Genomic DNA, 18,973 nt, shown 5'->3' on the forward strand with positions numbered 1-18,973 from the left:
GGAAAAATGCTGTGTTGTTATTGTTAATAACGAAAAAGTACCTGAAAATCGGGTCATCCATAAACGAAAATTCGGATTGATAAAGATCATTTCTGGTTTATGATACAATCTTTTTTTTAATAAATGTGAAATGAGTTCAATTATGATATTTATGTTGGATAATTAGAATATTTGTGTTAATAGGGCAAATTATTATTATTATTATTATTATTATTATTATTATTATTATTATTAGTAGTAGTAGTAGTAGTAGTAGTAGTAGTACTAGTAGTAGTAGTAGTAGTAGTATAACTGCTTATGAAGTTCAATATGAAGAGTCTTTTCCAAAAAGTTAATAATCCAATAACTCGGAATCAAATATCGCAAATTCTGTTTCATTGTTAATCAACGATGATTGATCATGTGTACTTGTATTTTAGAAAATGCTATCTTAATGAAGGAGTATTAAAACCTGTCAAAGTCAAGCTTTTTAGATTGAACTTATGTGTAGCGATGTCGTCCGAAACATTTGAAAAGTTTATTTATTATTATCGCAACAAGTGATTTAATTCATTATGTCAAAATCTTAACAAATGATCATAGCACAATATATCAAAAAACTAAAGTTCTACTATAAAACCGATAGTCAACAGGCCCGTATGAGCCTCTGTGCTCTAAATAATTTGCCGCCTCTCCCCGCACAAAATTATGTTTCAAACAAGCCGTGATTTTACAAACATACCAGTTGTTGTTGATGAGTAACAATTTAGGTATGACAAGTTACAAATGTTATAACGTAATTTTAAATGTCTTAATTCTTTCAACGATGATTATGATGTGGTGTACTGCCCGAAGGAAGGTGTTTGACCCGATGTTCCCTGGGCAAGGTGAACCTATGGTAGTCTGCCATTGCCTTCCATGGGACGATAATGACGTACTAAGGACGAGACCTACAGCTTAACTTGGGATCCGAACCACTTGGCTCCCACCGGTAATCGAACCAGGGACTCCATGATTACAAGGCAACGAGTTTAGCCACTCATACATTGTCTCGATACTGGCATCTAATTTATTCATGTAGGTTTTAAGTTACTGTCCAGAGCAAATGCATTCTATTAATTCTTAAGCTGTCTGTCTGTAGTGCTTTTCAACTCGAGAACCTTAATAGATAGAAACATGAAATTTTAATGTTCTAAAACTCTCAGAGAAATGATCAAAATAATCTCTTCCAGATCCCAAGGTTACAACTGAGCTGAGATATGGGGGTGCAAAGTCCCCATAAAAATAACATTGCGACATTTAAAAAAAATCGAAAACGACCAATATTAGAGTTGAATTCATAGTTTTGGGGTGGCTGAGATGAATAGCGACAGTTTTAATCCAATTCAACTTCAAGGTCATAATCCACTCCCCAGGGAGGGAGCGAGATTTTAAAAGTAATCGAAAATGGCAGATATTAGTGTTGAATTCATAGTTTCCGATGTTGTTGAGTTTAACGGTAGACCCCTGTCAGCTTTCATGAAGTTCAAGTTCATCCTCACCCCTTGGGGTGGGGTGGGGAAGGATGACTTTTTAAAAATAATCAGTAACTACTAGTCAGTAACTACTGTAATTAAAGCAAATTAAACACAGTAACATTTTCACGCGCTTGCGCGGAACTCTGCGGGTTGCTACTTTCAAATGTTAGTTTATTGTGAATCTCTTAAAAAATTCAAAATTTTACCGTCCTGTGTTCGAGCACAGAATAGCACTTACCTAAATACGGTCCTGATAGTCAAGAAAAAAATGTGCAAGTGAAAATGGCGGATTATGAATCCTTAAAATAATAATAATAATAATAATAATAATAACACGGAATTATTTGGATCTCTGAAGAGGCTATTTGACTCATTGTACTGTACTTATATTTGATTTTATTCTTTGAAAATGTTGCATATCTAGGTTTCATACTACTTACTACATGAAAACTATATGAGAAGGACATTTTGTCCAAATTAGAAGTTTTTCACACCATAGTGAGTTAGAACCGTACTGTGAAAGTTTTAAAAACGTGTTTATAATCAAGTAAATGTTAAAGAAATATTTGGTTCACAAGCACTTGCCACATACAAATTGTTTTCTCCGAAGCTCCTGTACATATCTCATATAATTGTTTACATGCTTGACAGCGATTTCAGTCATATTTTCAGATAGATTCATCAGAGATATTAATTTTCACTACTCACATGACACATTTTTCTCGGATTCATTTACCTTGTAACATTCGTCGTAGCTATTATTGGTTGACATAGCTCATCTAGTTTTTTCTTGTATTTTTTATGGATTCTTTTCGTCTTCGAGATAGTCTTACTGTTCTTTACAACAGAATATAAAATATTCTTTAAAAATATTTTGCAATTCTATTGTTGTTCGTTTTACATGTAAATTACACTTGATATTAGAAAACTGCTTCGTAGCCTCTTGCTGACTACATTTTTCACTGGTTCAGAAACTACTCTCTCCAATATTTGTAATTCGTGGGTACTGTCCGGTGGTAAACACAAAATTTCAATATCATGTTTATCTCACAATTCGATTGACTCAACTAGTGCTTTTGCTAATAAGAAAGTGTCATACGCAAATGTGACGGAGAAAGGCGACGAAATTGAGTCCGAAGTATACAAACATTGTGTCTTTGATACATCCAAATCGCTTCAGTAAAATACAAGGGGTGTTCAATAAATTTCGCACAGGTGGTATAATATTTTAACTAAAACAGCGTGACAAACATCTTGGCATTTGAAGGCGGCGGTCCAAGTTCCCTTTAAATGCTCTCAGCAAATACGAGGCCAGGGTATTGCCACGTTTATTTTGCACACATCCACGTCTATCCCCTGTCACCTGATCGCGCTGTAGTTTGTCTGTTTAGCCATAGCCACACCCCTTTACCACTTGGCAACGTTACGCCAGAGTTTGCGTTTTATTTGTTTAGCTGAAATGTCAAGATGTTTGTCACAGGCCTTAGTTGCAATATGATTATGAAATTTTAGGTGAACATATTTTTATCATTTGTCTTCAAAATGGTAATAATTATTGTTACCCTATTATTCACAGGTAAATCACAATGGACGCTGAAGTAGAGATCAGGATCCGTCAACGGTAGGTAATGGAATTTTTGTTCAAAACTGGTTCTGAATCAGCACATCAATTCATAGGAAGTTCTTCCGGTTTATGAGAATAACACCTTGAACCGCGCCAGTATTCAATGTTGGTTGCAACTTGTCACTTGTCACTTGAATAACACTTACTTCATACATAATGTGAAAGTGAAATGTATAAGAAATTTAAAAAGTAAAATGTGAGTTTCTCTCAAATTGAGATATGTAGCTACGTGGCTTGTTAGTGAAGTTAATGTAATTCAAATAGTTTAATTATTGAAAGGTTCCACGTTGGAGCATGAGTTTCATTAATTTTTTTAACTTTTTTTTTTCAATAGCTATATCCCCTTCCAAATTCGCACCAGTTTTGGGATGTTATATATTATATTATCATACTAATTTCTCAACAGCTATCAAATATACAGTCACTGAAAAAGAAAATTATTCATTTTATATACCGACTAGCAAATACCCCACGTGTTACTCTGAATAATTTTTACCGTTCTTCCATCTGTACCTTTCATATATGTAGTATTCATGTAGTATTCATATATGTAGTATTCTGAATTTGAGGTCTTGCAAAAAAAATTCGAACTTCTTTCAAAAGTTCGTATCTGCAAAATTTTACGAGTCAAAGTTTATCTCTATAAATGCAATTTCTCTTGATATGACCTCAATAACTTGAAACTTGTCATTGTTGCTAGTCCCATCATTGTTTTACTACCCATCTTCTTTAATTTAACAAACTTTCACAACCTCGAGTTATAAAGATTATATAGTAACTTTTCATGAGGAACGTGAACCTTAGTATCTCGAATTTTTGTTGCAGCCATCTTGATAACTCGAACCTTGATTACTGGAAATACTCGAATTGTTATATATTGCCTTCAACTTCGAGTTATCGGGGTCCCACTGTATTATAATATTTGTAACCTTCACTTCTTACCCATCTCACCTCTTTTCTTTCCCTCTAGGTCAAAAATACTTTTAAAAACACAGAAACTCGTGTTTAATTATTTTAAACAAAAATCCAACTACCAAATTTCGTGTATAACGTTAAGACATTACAGGATATGGCCATCTTATTATAATAGTTGTAATCTTACCCCTTCTATCATTCTCACACCATTTTCTTCCCTTCTAGGTTAAATATTTAAAAAGAAAATACTGAAACACGTCACTTATTATTTTAAATGAGAAATCTAAATACTAAATTTTATTTCTTTAAACTTAAAACATTCCAAGTTACGTGCTCTTATTATAATAATTGTAATCCCCACTCCTTTTTCTTTCTCACGCCATTTTCTTCCCTTCTAGGTCAAGTATCAAAAAACGCTGAAACACGTGACTTATTATTTTAAATGAAAGTTCGAAAACCCAATTTCATGCCTCTAACTTTAAGAGACCCCGAGATATAGACATCTTATTATATTAAATGTAATCCATCCCTTTTCCCTTTTCAACCATTTTCTTCCCTTCTGGATCAAATATATTTTTAAAAAATGCTAAAACACTGTCCTATTATTTTAAATGATAAGTCTATATACCAAATTTCATTACTCTGGCCTTCAGAGATTCCGAGATTTGGACATTTTAAATAATAATTGCCATTTTTATTTTCTCTTCGAATTTAAGAAAAAAACTTCCTTTTCTGGTACCTTACACCTCAAATCCTATGCCCTGCGCAAATTTCAAGTTTCTATAGCTTAAGCGGTTTGCGTAGGACGTTGATCATTCACCCACTCAGGATTTCTTTTTTTACATATAGAGATAACAATTATGTTTAAAATATGTTATTCACTTTTTGCCAATGACTGCCATTCAACATTATCAAATTGCAAGCTTTAAATTTTATTTGATTTAGTTTATGTTTGATATTTACGTTACTCATATTTACCTGTTCCAGAAGAATTCCACATCATTTTTGACCCGCCTTTTTGTATATATATATATATATATATATATATATATATATATATATATATATATATATATATATATATATGTATGTATGTATGTATGTATGTATGTGTGTGTGTGTGTAAAATATTATAATCATTATTATCATATGTATTCTGCCATTGTTGACAGGTCACTTGCTGCAACTGAGAAGCTTGCATGCCCCATGGTCTTACGCTAAATTCTTCGTCTTCACGTACAATTTCTCTGTTTTGATATCGTTCATTGTTGTCTCCTATGTCCCCTCCCTCTCTTTCATGGCCATATCTTCTAAAACATCCCTCATGATACAGTTCCTTCTTATCCAATGTCCCATCCACATTTCGAAAGCTTTTAGTTTAAAAAAAAAAACATTTTTGCGTAATGTCCATGTTTTTGACCCATACAGTACAATATTCCACACAAAGCATTTTATAAATCTTTTTCTCAACTCTCTGCTCAAAACCCCACAAAATAGAATTTTCTTCTTCCTAAGGCTTCTTTCGCCATTCCTATTCTTGCTTTTATTTCACCTTCACATTTCATATAATAACTAATAACACTTTCCAGGTATCGAAAACTAGCCACCTGTTCTATTTTCTCCTCTCCTGCTTCTATATTTGACAGCGACCCCTTCATTTCAATGTAAAATATAGTATTTATGAAAATTGAAGTATTTATTACAATTATTGAAATTGAACCTTAACATAATACCACATACTGTATGTAACTTACAGTCATAATATTTAATAGATACTCACACATGTTCATATAATAGGTTATATAAATATTCCTTCCAATATAATATGAATATCATAAAGGTAAAGGTTGATATGAGTTATTTTTGACCAATATTGTGTGCATGCAAGGATGAAATAATTAAACAACTTCAGAATGAAAGGTAGAAATAATTTAATTTCTTAAAAACACATTTATAAAATGTATGTACAAAAATACGTACAATAAAACATCATCATTCAAAAAATATATGTACAATTTGCACACCACTTTGTGCACAGATAAATTATGTTTAGACAACCTTGATTTGCAAACTCAAACTTGATTTACAAAAATATGACACATTGCAATGTACACAAGAATAATTTGAAGTAATGTATGATAAGCACTTCAAACACAATTTATTTTCGTAATAGGTTGGTCTACCTAAAGAACATTTCTGTACTACATGAAAACCACATAATACATATATAGATAGATATGCTGTTATCTAATATGGAAAGATTTCGAGAAAGTTTGACTTTGCATTGTCGCATTTGCCCTTACATTTTTCAATAAATTGTCGTACCAGGAATACTCGACTGCTACTGAGAATACAATTTCTTGTAGATGATCGATTACTCTAAACATTTTGAATGTGTAACCGGTTATGAAGAAACTTAGCCACTTTTCGACTTCCAAATCATAAGTATCTTAAGTCTTACAAAGCGACACTGTCCATCCTTCTGGTGGCAGAAATCACAGTACCATACTTTTCAAACTATGAAGTTGTAGAAATCTAACATTTCCGAGTTCAATATCAAATAGGTAGACAAAAGGATAGCGAGATGATTTACTTATTTATGAATTCAGTGTCCCAAGAATAGATTTCATATACATCATTATCCCTCTATTAAAATCAAGAGCAATAGAGAGTTATCATTTCTGTTTCAATTCTGTGTTTTCATAGAGCAGAAACGAAAGAAGTTGTCGATAAATGTTTTGACCATCCGAAGATTCGCTTCGTTTAATCTCTTCAGTTTTTCAATCTTTATTCTCTCAGAACAAAATATGTAAGATATAAGATATAGTTCCTTTTTTTTTTTTTTTTTTTTGTATGGATTCGTCATAACAAGAATAGGTTTCATCTCCTCCCTAAATCAGATCTATTTGGCTAGATCTGTTGGATCTATTTGTGGTTTCAATATTGTATTTCTATAGTTCGAGAGTCTACTGTAAATTTTCACAATCTAAAATGAATCTCACGTCGTACATGCGACTCAAATTTTCGTGGTGGGATTGTTATGAGTCAATATTTATAGTTGAAGTTTTCATTAGTTGATCGTCTGTAAATCAATTTTTTAATATTTTAAAAGTAATTTCGTATTTTGTGCAGAAAGAGTTATGCTTTAATATTAATAATTATTTTTCTTTAACTCGAAAATTTGCTGTTCGATTTTACATTATCTCGAAGTACATTTCACTTTCGAACAGTGAAGCATTTACCATAAGTCAAATTTTCCAAACATATCATTCTGGGGAATAATAGATTGATTTAAATGGTATTGATATGAGTAGGTTCCTAAAAGTTTCCAGAAATATGCCTTTACTTGATAAAATTAAGATTTTGGAAAGGATAAGTTACAAACTAGATGAAGAATTAAGAGGTAACATATTACTATCACGACTTTAAAAAGGTTTCTGGAATGTACGTATTCTAGTGCAAGAAGATTAAAATTGTAAGAGCAAAAGAGGACAAAGAGAGTAAATTCCCTGCATTAGCAGTTTTATTTTTTTGTTTCGTAGTTAATTAAAGGAAATAAATTAATTTTCAAAACTGAGGTATTAGTGTCTATTGCTTTTTTATTTTATTTATTTTTTTTTATTTTTTTTTACAACAACCTTTACCATGGATCAAATTTAGAAGCTACATGGATCAAATTTAGGATGTTCATGGTATTATTTAGTCTCATAATTCATAACGCATTCAATTGTTCAAGACCATCATTTTATAAGCTTTTCACAAAAAAAAAAAAAAAAAAAAAAAAGTCGCTGCTGTTCAGTTCCAGATGAACCTGCCAAACGTATGGCTATGACAACTGAACATATTTAGTTAAATGTCTGTTGTGAAATGTGCAGTAAACAGTGTATCAAACGTTATATTGCTTGTGTTACCGGACGCATATAATCCAACATACGCTAGCCGCTTAGCCACGAATGAGCATATGGTTCAACAGTATGGCAGGGAGGTGTTTACCAATCCAGCTGGCTCAGACACTGCATAAGTTTAGCTGAATACATTTAACGAACTATGTTCAATTGCCATCACCATACGTTTGGCAAGTTCATCTAGAACTGAACAGCAGATCCATTTTTCTCTGTGTTCCAAAGAAAAAGGTTTAATTTTCCCCATGACATCTAAATTCTGGTATATACTATATATCGTATGCTTATAACATAAACAAAGCTTCGTAATTTAACCTTTGTTAATATTCCTTCCTACCTTTCAAATACTACTTCACGCAGATAGCAAAATATAAACGTGGGGTCCGTAACTTGTCTTAAAATTAATAAGGGGCTCGCTCCATAATTCTGCAATAATTGCAAATCAGTTTGTGAGATCTTAGGTATGTTTATGCTATTATTAACAGGTAGTAGTAGTGTCAGTAACTCATAGTGATTACTTTATTTACGATTATGTTTTCTTCGACAAATTTAATTAGGTATTTTTTTAAAAATAAAATCTTTTATCTTGAATTATCTTACACTAAAAATGCAAATTGCTGAGCAAAGCCACGTTTATTTAAAAATAAATGTGTGACAGTTTCGCCAACTAACTATAGTATTCGCGCCGAGTCGTGATGCTTAACCTAGATCTACCGATTTCACCACCCAATAGAACGCGAGGGTGTGTTCCGGTCGTCAATCCCCACCTATCATATTTTGTCAATGTCGTCTCTCGCGCTACACGGAAAACATCTCCCGAGAGTACAGTGTTGTCGGATTGGCGCTAAGTTCCGTTTTGTTTATTGCTTTTGTTGCATTATATTCTCATTGTTACTATTCGTGTTTTTGTTACCGTTTTAGATTAATTGTTACTGTTGTTATTGTTGTGCAGTGTTATTATTGGTAATTTTTAAATGTTTTTTTAAATACTCTTTTACACTGTCTTCAAAATTTGGCAACATTGTTGGCGAATTGAAGCTGTTTGACGTTTCCCCCAAGTGCGCGCTCGGGAAGGGCTCCACGAATTGTACCGAAGTTTTCCGAAGTATCAGAGCTCAAGCAATGATTGGTTTAGAGCCCAAGCTTCACGACTCGGCGCGAGTACTATAAACATGTAGGCTTCATCAGATATTGTCCTTTAGAAACAGTGTCTGATGTGTCAGATGAAGCCAAAAATGTTCAGTTAGTTAGCGAAACTATCACACATTTATTATTTTTAAATAAACGTTGCTTTGATCCGGGGGCGTAAATAAGGGCCCCGCAGACCCGCATTGCGGGGGGCCCGAAGCCATCACGGGGCCCCAAATCGTGATGTAGGACGTAGAGAAAAGGCCCCATTCCATGTTGACTGCGGGGTGGCCCCCAAGCCCTTAGTTACCCACTGCTTTGATCAGCGATTTGTACTTTTAGTAAAAGTTATTTAAGATTACAAAGCTAGTATGGACCAGTTAGTTATCGAATTATCTGTAACATGTTAAAGTTCCAAAAGCGCTTCAAGATATCAACTGTGATTAAGGTGGATCACTACGTGTTCTCGGTGCTATGATAAAAACTGCTTGAATAGTGCGGCGTTGTTAGGCAGCGTCGAGTGTTTACTGCTGCCAGATAATAAAGGAAGTAATCATGGAATTCTGCTTGGATACTTACTGGAGAAATTAGTTTTCGACCCTTACTGCAATTCACAGCTAAGTTCCGATTTTCGAACTGCAACACTAGAATCCAGGAATTAAACGTACAAATTTGGCAACAACGCATTATGGGGTTCTGCGCAAGTTTCTTCTCAAAATCTATTTCCTTAAATGTAAATTAATATTTAAATAAAATGTGAAATATAACACGAAAAACGGTCAAACAATATATCTGTTTTGTATTAAGATCGTTACTTTAAAGTACTTTACACATTCAAATAAATATTTCATAAAATCGAGCACTTCTTGTAAGATCTAACATCAAGCGCCATCTTGTGTGCTCATTGTAAAACAAATCAAATAGTTTTCCTTTATTTGTTATCTTTTTCGATATCAGAAGATACAACCAAATGAATCAGTGTCTTGTGTTGTAGCTGAAACATAACTTTATCTTATAGCACAATATTTAAAATATGTAATGTTTCATTGTGCAGTAGTTAAAGGAACGAGCTGAAATATGTACTGACTTCTGGGTGGTGATCCACCTTAATTATAAAGTGCCTGTCATTATAGTCCATATAGAGTTTTTGCAAATTCTAATTTAAATCAAATTTTAACAACATTCGCTGCTCAAAGCTACATTTTTTTCTTTTATGGCTATATTTATTTTAAAAGATGTATAATTTTTCTTCAAGCTTAGTTAAATGTTCCTTATTTTCTTTTTCAAAATGAATTTGAATTATTTATAAATTAAATATTACTTCAATTAAATTTGATTGTTATACCGTACGTGTATTAAAAGTATATGTAAAAAAATGTGAAGAATAGGACGTTTAAATAAATTTGAAGAAAAAATCAGTAAAATCAAACATTTAAATTTCAGTTCACTCAAAAAGAAATAAAAAAAAAGCTGATGCATAATGTCTAAATCAATTGAGTAACAGAGATGATGCATGTATTAAACATCTGTAATTATAATGTATAAGAAAAACAGCATCTCATATTTGTATTGCATCTTGACGTTAAATTTGTCTTCAAGTTAAATTTGATCTGTTACCATAGAAAGTAGTATTTATCCCTTTAGAAACACGTTAATTAGAAACTTGACCAGAGGCTTGTTGAATGGGAGGAAAAAGAATAAGCAATTAGCGGTTTGCACTGCGATGGATTAACGTAGTTATCTAACGAAGCAGTTGTATCCTAGCAGCATAGGCTAATTACCCGTGTATTCATTACAACTTGCTTCTCGATGCTACGCCCAGCATTAGGCAGTACTAATCCATTGATTTGGGTTGTTGATCTGATTGCTGATTACTCTATGTGGTACAGCAATCATGATTCTCATTGGGTAAACAAAAGTAGAAGGAAATGTTTTAATTGGCGTCCATTTACTTCTCAAGGGTGCCACAACGGAAGGGGATTGTGGCGTAATAAGCATTATTGAAATTTTAAGTGAACAAGGAAAAAAAGGAATAATTGAAACTTTTAAATAAAATAGCAACCAAAAATTTGTATATAAAGTACTCACGGTTTCACGAAGGCCGTGCTCAGCGAAAGAATAAATTGGAGATCAGAATGCCGTATAAATTTTAAAATGTGCTTTTTAAAGGGTGGTGGGAACACGTTAGTAGAATTTAAACGATGGTCTATATTTGCATACTTGTTTCTGCTCAATAATTGTGCTTACTAGTTCGATTGCTGTTTTACTAAATTTGCTTTAAATCAATTCTTTCAATTAATCAGATCAAATAATTGCTTCCAGTTATAATTATGAGTACTTTAGGAGAATATTTGTAGTTTTCTTTTTCAGAATATGTCTACATTTGAGAGGTCTCACGCCACGATCTCAAAATATGAAACTTTTTAAAAAAATCGCTTCTTTCTGTGAAATTTGTTTTATACTTTTGTTTTTACAATTGATTACGTCAGTGATGAGTTCAAAAGATTTCTGCCTGAGGGCCGTAGTACTGAAAAAGTACTAGGAATCCATATTTGAAGACGACAGAAGATATAAATGCCCCGAGGAGAATTTCGTCGCTTCTGGCCTCAGAAATCATCACTGGATTACTTAGTGTAAGGTATTCCGTCATTTAATTTAAATTGCGTAGCTTTATGTTCTTGAAAACTACAGTGAAATAAACCCACTTATTCGAAATTAATTGAGAAAAAAAATATACTAGAAGGACTCACACTTAGAGATAAATGAATCAATCCCTTCCTCCTTTTAACCTGCAAGATGCAAGATGCAAGATGTAAGATTTATAGGTAAAACAACGTAGATATTAAGACAGAAATAATTTTGTAATTCGAACGACTTTTAACATTTTGTAATTCCACACAGAATCAAAACTAAATGTCGTTCTTATGGCGTATGTCTATACGACTTATTCATAAAACGGTGAAGTTCACATACAGTGAACCTTTCTTCACCATGAATCAGTTCTCCCCGTAAGAAGCAATTTATAACGAATTAGTAGTCACAATTCATAAATCATGAATGTAAGTATAATACAGATAACTAAACTAGGATAGTACCTGATATATATAAATATAGTGGCCTATATGTCTCTGCAAAGAAGGAAAATTAAACCATTATACCTAAGTGGAAAGTTTAATTGATAGAAGTATTGCCCAAAATTGTTTTTTGTGCGATTTGAGGCAATATCTTAAGGTCTATTTGAATCAACGATAAGCTTTTCATAATTTGATTTTCGAACTTATGTTCTTCCATGTTGGCAATTAACTGAATTTGTTAACCTTCGAATGCTATGCGTATATAAAACGAATTTCAAAATACCTTGTACTTGAGCAAATTACTATACGTCCTATACCAAATCTATAGTTTCACGTGGAACCCGAATCATGTCCTTGTTTTGAATGTTCGTATATGCATTCCCATTTAAAAATACTGAAGAACATCAGCTCAAAATAATTTGTTCCTGTCCTATTATCCTAAATTGCGGGTCCGTGTGGCCTAATGGATAAGGCGTCGGACTTCGGATCCGAAGATTGCAGGTTCGAGTCCTGTCACGGTCGAGTGTACTTTTTTTCCCTAGTGATGATTAGCTCGATTACTACACGGAATGATCTTACTGTTAGTGAAAAATACATTATTTTTAAAAATTATCTAAATTTTGACACCCAGTTTTTTTAAAAAAAAATATTTACGTAGTATTTATATTTAGTAGACGCTTGTTCTAGTTAGTTTTGCTTTAAAACGTTTCCTTTTATGCACGACTACGAAATCCTCTCTTTTTTAAAATAAAGTTGTGTTTATTGAGTTGAGTTGATTTTGAGTTTAAAGTTCCTTTCAACAGTGAGGCTATTACGCGACGGGACCTACTGATTAACTTGGAATCCGAACCACATGAGCTACCGCCGGGAATCAAACCCGAGTCTTCCACGCCAAAGGCGCGTACGCTAGCCGCTTAGTCACGAAGGATCTCAAGTTGTATTTATTTTTTTAAAGATGTTCGGCAAGATAGGAAAACTGACTTCAGCATAAATGTGAATACCTGAAATAATTCTTTTACAATTACAAAATAACAGTGTGTCTTTAGGATAGGCGATAACATTATTTTCTTGTCGATATCTTTAAAGAATTAATAAATCAGTTCTTGAAGTGAAATTTTCTCATAGATTGTAACCTCCTCCACTTGAAAATGATTTTCCTTGTGTAGTTATTTTTTTCGAGGTTAATTTTAACAAGAGTCATAATGAAATAACTAGCTTAGTAATTTTAATATGTCGTACACCTTGTAGACTTCGATTAATTAATTAATTAATTGAAGTTTTTAATATCTCCTTTTTAGAACTGGGGCTAAACAAGAATGTCCTATTGTTTAAAAGAAGTTTCATACAATAACTTTTTTTAAAAAAATCTTAGACAAGTATACCAACCAGTGATTAAACCGAGAATCACACGCAGTTCCAATTTGAGGATGTTTTATGTAACTTTTTCGTGTTTATACGTGTAACTGAAGTTTTATAAATGCGTGATATGTATATAGAGGTTTGTCTTTTTTTTTTTTTTTTTTGTCAATGAAACGGCGCCCCCTGGTAACGAGTTACAAGAGCGGACTCATTCAATGCCTTGTGTTGCTTAATATTTTATATTTTAATATCCATTACGAATGCAAAACAATTTTCTGGTGCATGACTATTTTTTTTAGGTCAAACAAATTTTGAGTAACATTAAAATTTATATATGATGAAAATTCTTAAAATGAAGTGCTAAGAGTAGTGACCTTATCTAACTGTATACAATTATATGTACAAAACTTAGGTTAAGAATGCATTAAAAGTTTGCAAGTTTTTTTTTTCAGAATCTTTTCGTGTATTATTCACTTCTTTTATCTGTTCAATTTATTCACTTCTTTCATTCATTGATAAACAACATACATCAATTTTGTAGTATTTTTATATAAGCAATTCTCAGACCGTATGGAAGTAAAACAATAAGGAAAAATGTTCTTTTTTCATACATACTTTTTTTTTTACTTAATTTGATCAATGTAGGATTCACTTTGAAACTGACGTTAATTATATTGAAAGAAGCTTAAGAGCTAAAATGAAGCACTACATAATTGAGTTATAGACTACTTTAGTCCCAATGTCTTTTATCCGATTAAGGAGTTAACAACTCTCACTTTAAATATTCGTTTGGAGAAATCTCAAAACTGCTCGTGCGCTACTTACGTAGTTTTCCAAGTTCCTTCAAATAAGAAAGAAGATGTATAAACTTAAAAAAAAAAAAAAGCGAAAAACTCTTGAATCATGTGATATAAGTTGAAGAAATAGACAACTTCAAAAGAATTCAACTTAAGTTCTGAACTTATGAATAAATATTAATTTGATTGAGCTTTGATTTGCAAGTAATGAAAGAAATATCTGCATAGTGAAAATTGTGATATAACTATACGTACTTAGAACACAGAAAATAACATAATAATACCATTAACTGCCTGGTCTTACACTCAAGAAAGATTATTATTGAATGAAGCGTGATCAGCGGTACATAGCTCTTTTGTCTCTAGACAAAAAATGGTTATTCTTAATTAATGGAAATCCACACTTGCTCATGATGCTGGATCAACCTGAAAATTCTATGATCCCACCGGGAGTTGAAAATTATCACGGAAAAGTAAGCACAGAAAAAAGTTTTATATAGGATCACTTTTATAATATGTTTTCAACCTTGTAGTGATTGAAGTTACTAATAAAATTTGCATAATATTTATGCGAGTATATTACATAATAATATTATTATTATGTAATATTACATATTATTTATATTATTATTACATTATTATTTATATTACATAATATTTATACGAGAATATGTATAATTTACATAATATACATATAATACATAATATTTATTAATATCTCGTATATTAAAACTACGTGTAACAAAATACTTTTTCCTTCTCTGCTTTTCTGTAACACTTTTTCATCCGATGAGAAAAATAAAAATTTTGCTGCATTTGATAGTTTCTATAATCTAATTAATCAGTAATTAATCAATATTATACGTATCTATCTGCTATGGGTACAACTCAAAACAACGCAGTAAAGTATTTTCCATAACTCAATAGATAGTTATTTATAGATTTCTCTAGTGAACAACGCAGTAAAGCATTTTCCACAACGCAATAAATAGTTATTCATAGATTTTTCTAGTGAATAACGCATTAAAGTATTTTCCACAACGCAATAGCTAGTTATTCATAGATAATTGGTTCTGATGTACAAGCAATAAAAAATATCCCTCCAAGTCTTGGTATTAATATCATATATCAAATATAAAGTACATACACTTTTATTGTTTCGTTATTATCTAACACTGTGTAGATAATTTGAAATATAGATCATTTAAAAGGGGGAAAAAAACAAGAACCATTGAAGAAGCCTGTGATTTATGATATAATTATCATCAATATGGCGGCAATTTTCTGAACTATGAACACTGGAAAGTTTAATTTTGGAATTTTTCGCAATGTTAACTATACTAACATTTTTAATAAGAAAGAAGATGGTTTAAGATTGTTTTTTTTTTACTTTTTTTAAAAATATTTACCAATAGGCAAAAATACCAAAATCTATTTCAGAGCGTATTGTTTCATTTTTAGTTCGTGAACATGATTTTGTTTCAGAGAGCTGAAATGCTTGTATAAAAGTAATATTATTAGCTCAATAATTTGATATTAATTCATCCAATAAATTGTTTAGATCAATTTCTTGCTGTTATTTTGCCACGTATACCTGAAAGAAATGGTTAAACGTTCAAAAACACACTTCTGTACTTTTTTTTTTCAATTTACAATCATAACAAAACATTAAATATCTAATCACAATATTCCTAACCTTTTAATTTGTTCTTTTCGAAGTTTATCAGTGAATACAAGTTCTGTCATAAGAAGATCTTTACATAAATCAGACAAATAACCCCGTCTGATGTCTTGTTTCCGTTTAACACCATAGCACTCACTATATGCTCTATTGATTAGAGAATGTAACGCATGCCTATCACGCACCATGTCTTCGTGTCTTTTAGAATTAACTTTAGAGAGAAAAATCTCTAAGAAATGGTTATAGAGGAGCAAGTCTCCCTGATTTAACCGCAATATATTACTTCGCTCCTCATCAGTCAACAAAGGCATTTCTGAACGCGCTCTCGCGTTGTGAATGAAATACGTGACGTCATTAAGCGACCAACACAAAAGATCGCGAAGACAGATCATCGAAGTATGGAAATGTTCCGCAATCATAACAAGGTCGAAAAATTTCTCCATACGTTTCACGAAATTTTGCACTAAAGTCATGTTGTCAAAATGCTCAGATGGAAAGCCCATGTCCCAAAGCATTTGATTTCGTCCAATTCGACCGTTAAGCCTAATGTTTATTCTAGAATCATTCAAGGGAAGACGAATAAAATCTCGAAGTTCCATTTTGTACATTAACCTTAGGTTATAGTAATTAAATAGAGACTCAAACTGGGATACTGGGTGACGTAGAATTGTTACATAAACTGCATCGTCTTTCAATGCTTTTCGAACTTCACTTATGTTCAATCTTGTGTGATGCGCAAAGATATCATACCGGCCTCCAGGAGGGCGCAGTTCCGGTGGTACGAGCTGTCTTCTGAAATATCGTGGATTTCCTATGTAATTTCCGCCACGAGGAAGCACGAAGTCAAGTCCTCGATTGTGTCCATAGCGAAGAAGTATATTCTGTGCTGTCGAACTTGCACATTTGTGAGTCTTTAGTAGAAACACTGTTGATTTAGGCTTGCAAGCACCTCCACCTCCTGACTCGTTTACAAATAATACTTGATTGAAGTGTATTTGGTCCCTGAAATAAAAAAAAAAAAAAAAAAAGAAAGAAAGAAAGATTAATTAAGAAACAAATTGAACACAAAAATCAATATAACAAGAAACCTTACACTAAAACCAGCTATAATTGACTAGAAAAATGAAAAATGACCATGATATTAAGAAACATTTTCTTTAAAAAAGAAACTAAGAAAAAATGACATGCTTCCATATATATATATATATATATATATATATATATATATATATATATATATATATATATATATATATATATATATATATATATATATGTGTGTGTGTGTGTGTGTGTGTGGTGTGTGTGTGTTTAACCCTATAGGTTTAGTGAGGATATAGCTCCAAATGTATCGGGGTCATTTAATGGAATACTAAGAGTATTAAGAATTCTCAGAGTATTTGCATAGAAGTGCAACTTTTTTTTTTTTTGTATGTCTATATCTGATAAGGTTGTAGAAAACTATAGGGTGATAACAATAAATTTATGAACTGTCATTCTTAATACTGATGTTCCATGGTAATTTCTTGGACCTTGAGTGGGAAAGACTTTTCCTATGCCACTGTATTTGTTAGTCTACAGTGAATAGTGATCGTTAAATGGCATGCATAAATGAAGCACATTCCAGGGTCAAAGGAAGCCATAGTGATTGGTTTGTATGAAAAACTAACAGACTTATTGTTAGTAAATTGCAAGGTACCACGATAGCGAAACATACACTAATTTAATTGTATGGCCCCACGTAGTGTAGTCACTAACGATCTCGCCTTTGGTGGCAGCGGTCCTGGGTTCGATTCCCAGTAAGGGCACTCAGTTGGAAAGATGTAAAAGTCTTTTCAGGCTAGTTATCCTGAATGAAGTTTTTTCTGGGTTTTCCTCATTCACACCAGCTAACATAAAGGTCCCAGGCCGCTTCCTTATTCCTTTCTTTCTTGCCCGCTTTCTCGGGTAGTGTGATCGCCTAGGGACGTCATCTTTCATACGTAATGGACTAAAATGGTACCAAAACTCCAAAAATATAATTCGTAGTCTTAATTCCTACAAACTTGGTTGGCTCACTTTGACATCATTCTTGAGGAACAAAAGTTTCTGTAGTTCACATATAAACTCGATGATATGTAGAATAACAATTTTATCTATAGGAAAGTATAACAAAAAAAAAAAAAAAAAAGGGACCAAAAGAAAACGGCGATAAGTATCAGAGTTTTGAACTCAACTTTAGTATAATTTTAATATGTGATACATTTCGAAATATGGGCAATTTATAATATTAAGTTAATTTTTAATATTTGTAGATTATAAAGAAACATACGGTATCCATCGCCAACAATAACAAGTAAATTGTTAGAAGTTAGACTTCAATACAGTCTTCATCCCGGCGAAATTAAAATACCGCTAATTTTACAGTAAGTATGTGATATCTTCAAATACATAAAAGACAATTGAAATATGGAACAAGAGCGCCCTAGACAATATTATTTTGCGTGAGGTACCGTTATCACAAGTCCCCTAGTAGCTTTCCGTTTTCAGCTGTTTAGAAACGCGAAAATAAATGCCGATTTTCAAAATGGCTCGAAATCGAAAGCAGATAAGTGAGTCGTGATAACGGTTTCTTATGTAAAATAATATTGTCTAGGGCGCTCTTGATCCACATTTCGATTATCTTTGATCTATTTGTAGATATCACATAATTACTGTAAAAATAGCGGTATTTTAATTTCGCCGGGATGAAGACTCTTAAGTGTGTGCCTTTATGGTTGCATCTTCTGATCTAACTAATGAACAGAATAGGTAATATGATGTAATTGCGTATAGTATAAGTTTGTTTGATGCAAGATATTTCAGTTGCAAAAACAAATTCACTACCATAATTACACAGAAGTAAACATGGATACGGATTGAAATCATTTCATAACTTAGAACTTGCTTTTCTTTAAATAGGGTATTTTAGAAGTTTGCAATCATAGGATACATAATATATAGATTCCGTCAACATTT

General features: G+C 32.3%; 1 protein-coding gene and 1 non-coding gene across 2 annotated transcripts in view; one reads left to right on the plus strand and one right to left on the minus strand.

The window, feature by feature from the left end:
• Window positions 1-5,949: 5,949 nt before the first annotated feature.
• Window positions 5,950-18,973, minus strand: part of LOC145680447 (galactosylceramide sulfotransferase-like) — a 182,454-nt gene continuing 169,430 nt past the window's right edge. The window contains exon 3 of the mRNA XM_081750987.1: window positions 5,950-16,978. Within this exon, the coding sequence (XP_081607113.1) occupies window positions 15,976-16,978 (1,003 nt within the window). The 3' untranslated portion in view covers window positions 5,950-15,975. The remainder of the gene's footprint in view (window positions 16,979-18,973) is intronic.
• On the plus strand, window positions 12,589-12,661 carry TRNAR-UCG (transfer RNA arginine (anticodon UCG)). The gene has a single exon. It is a non-coding gene; the product is annotated as a tRNA-Arg (tRNA).

This window comes from Thermobia domestica, chromosome 3, assembly GCF_964235325.1.
Source record: "Thermobia domestica chromosome 3, izTheDome1.hap1.1, whole genome shotgun sequence".
In the NCBI taxonomy this organism is placed as follows: domain Eukaryota; kingdom Metazoa; phylum Arthropoda; class Insecta; order Zygentoma; family Lepismatidae; genus Thermobia; species Thermobia domestica.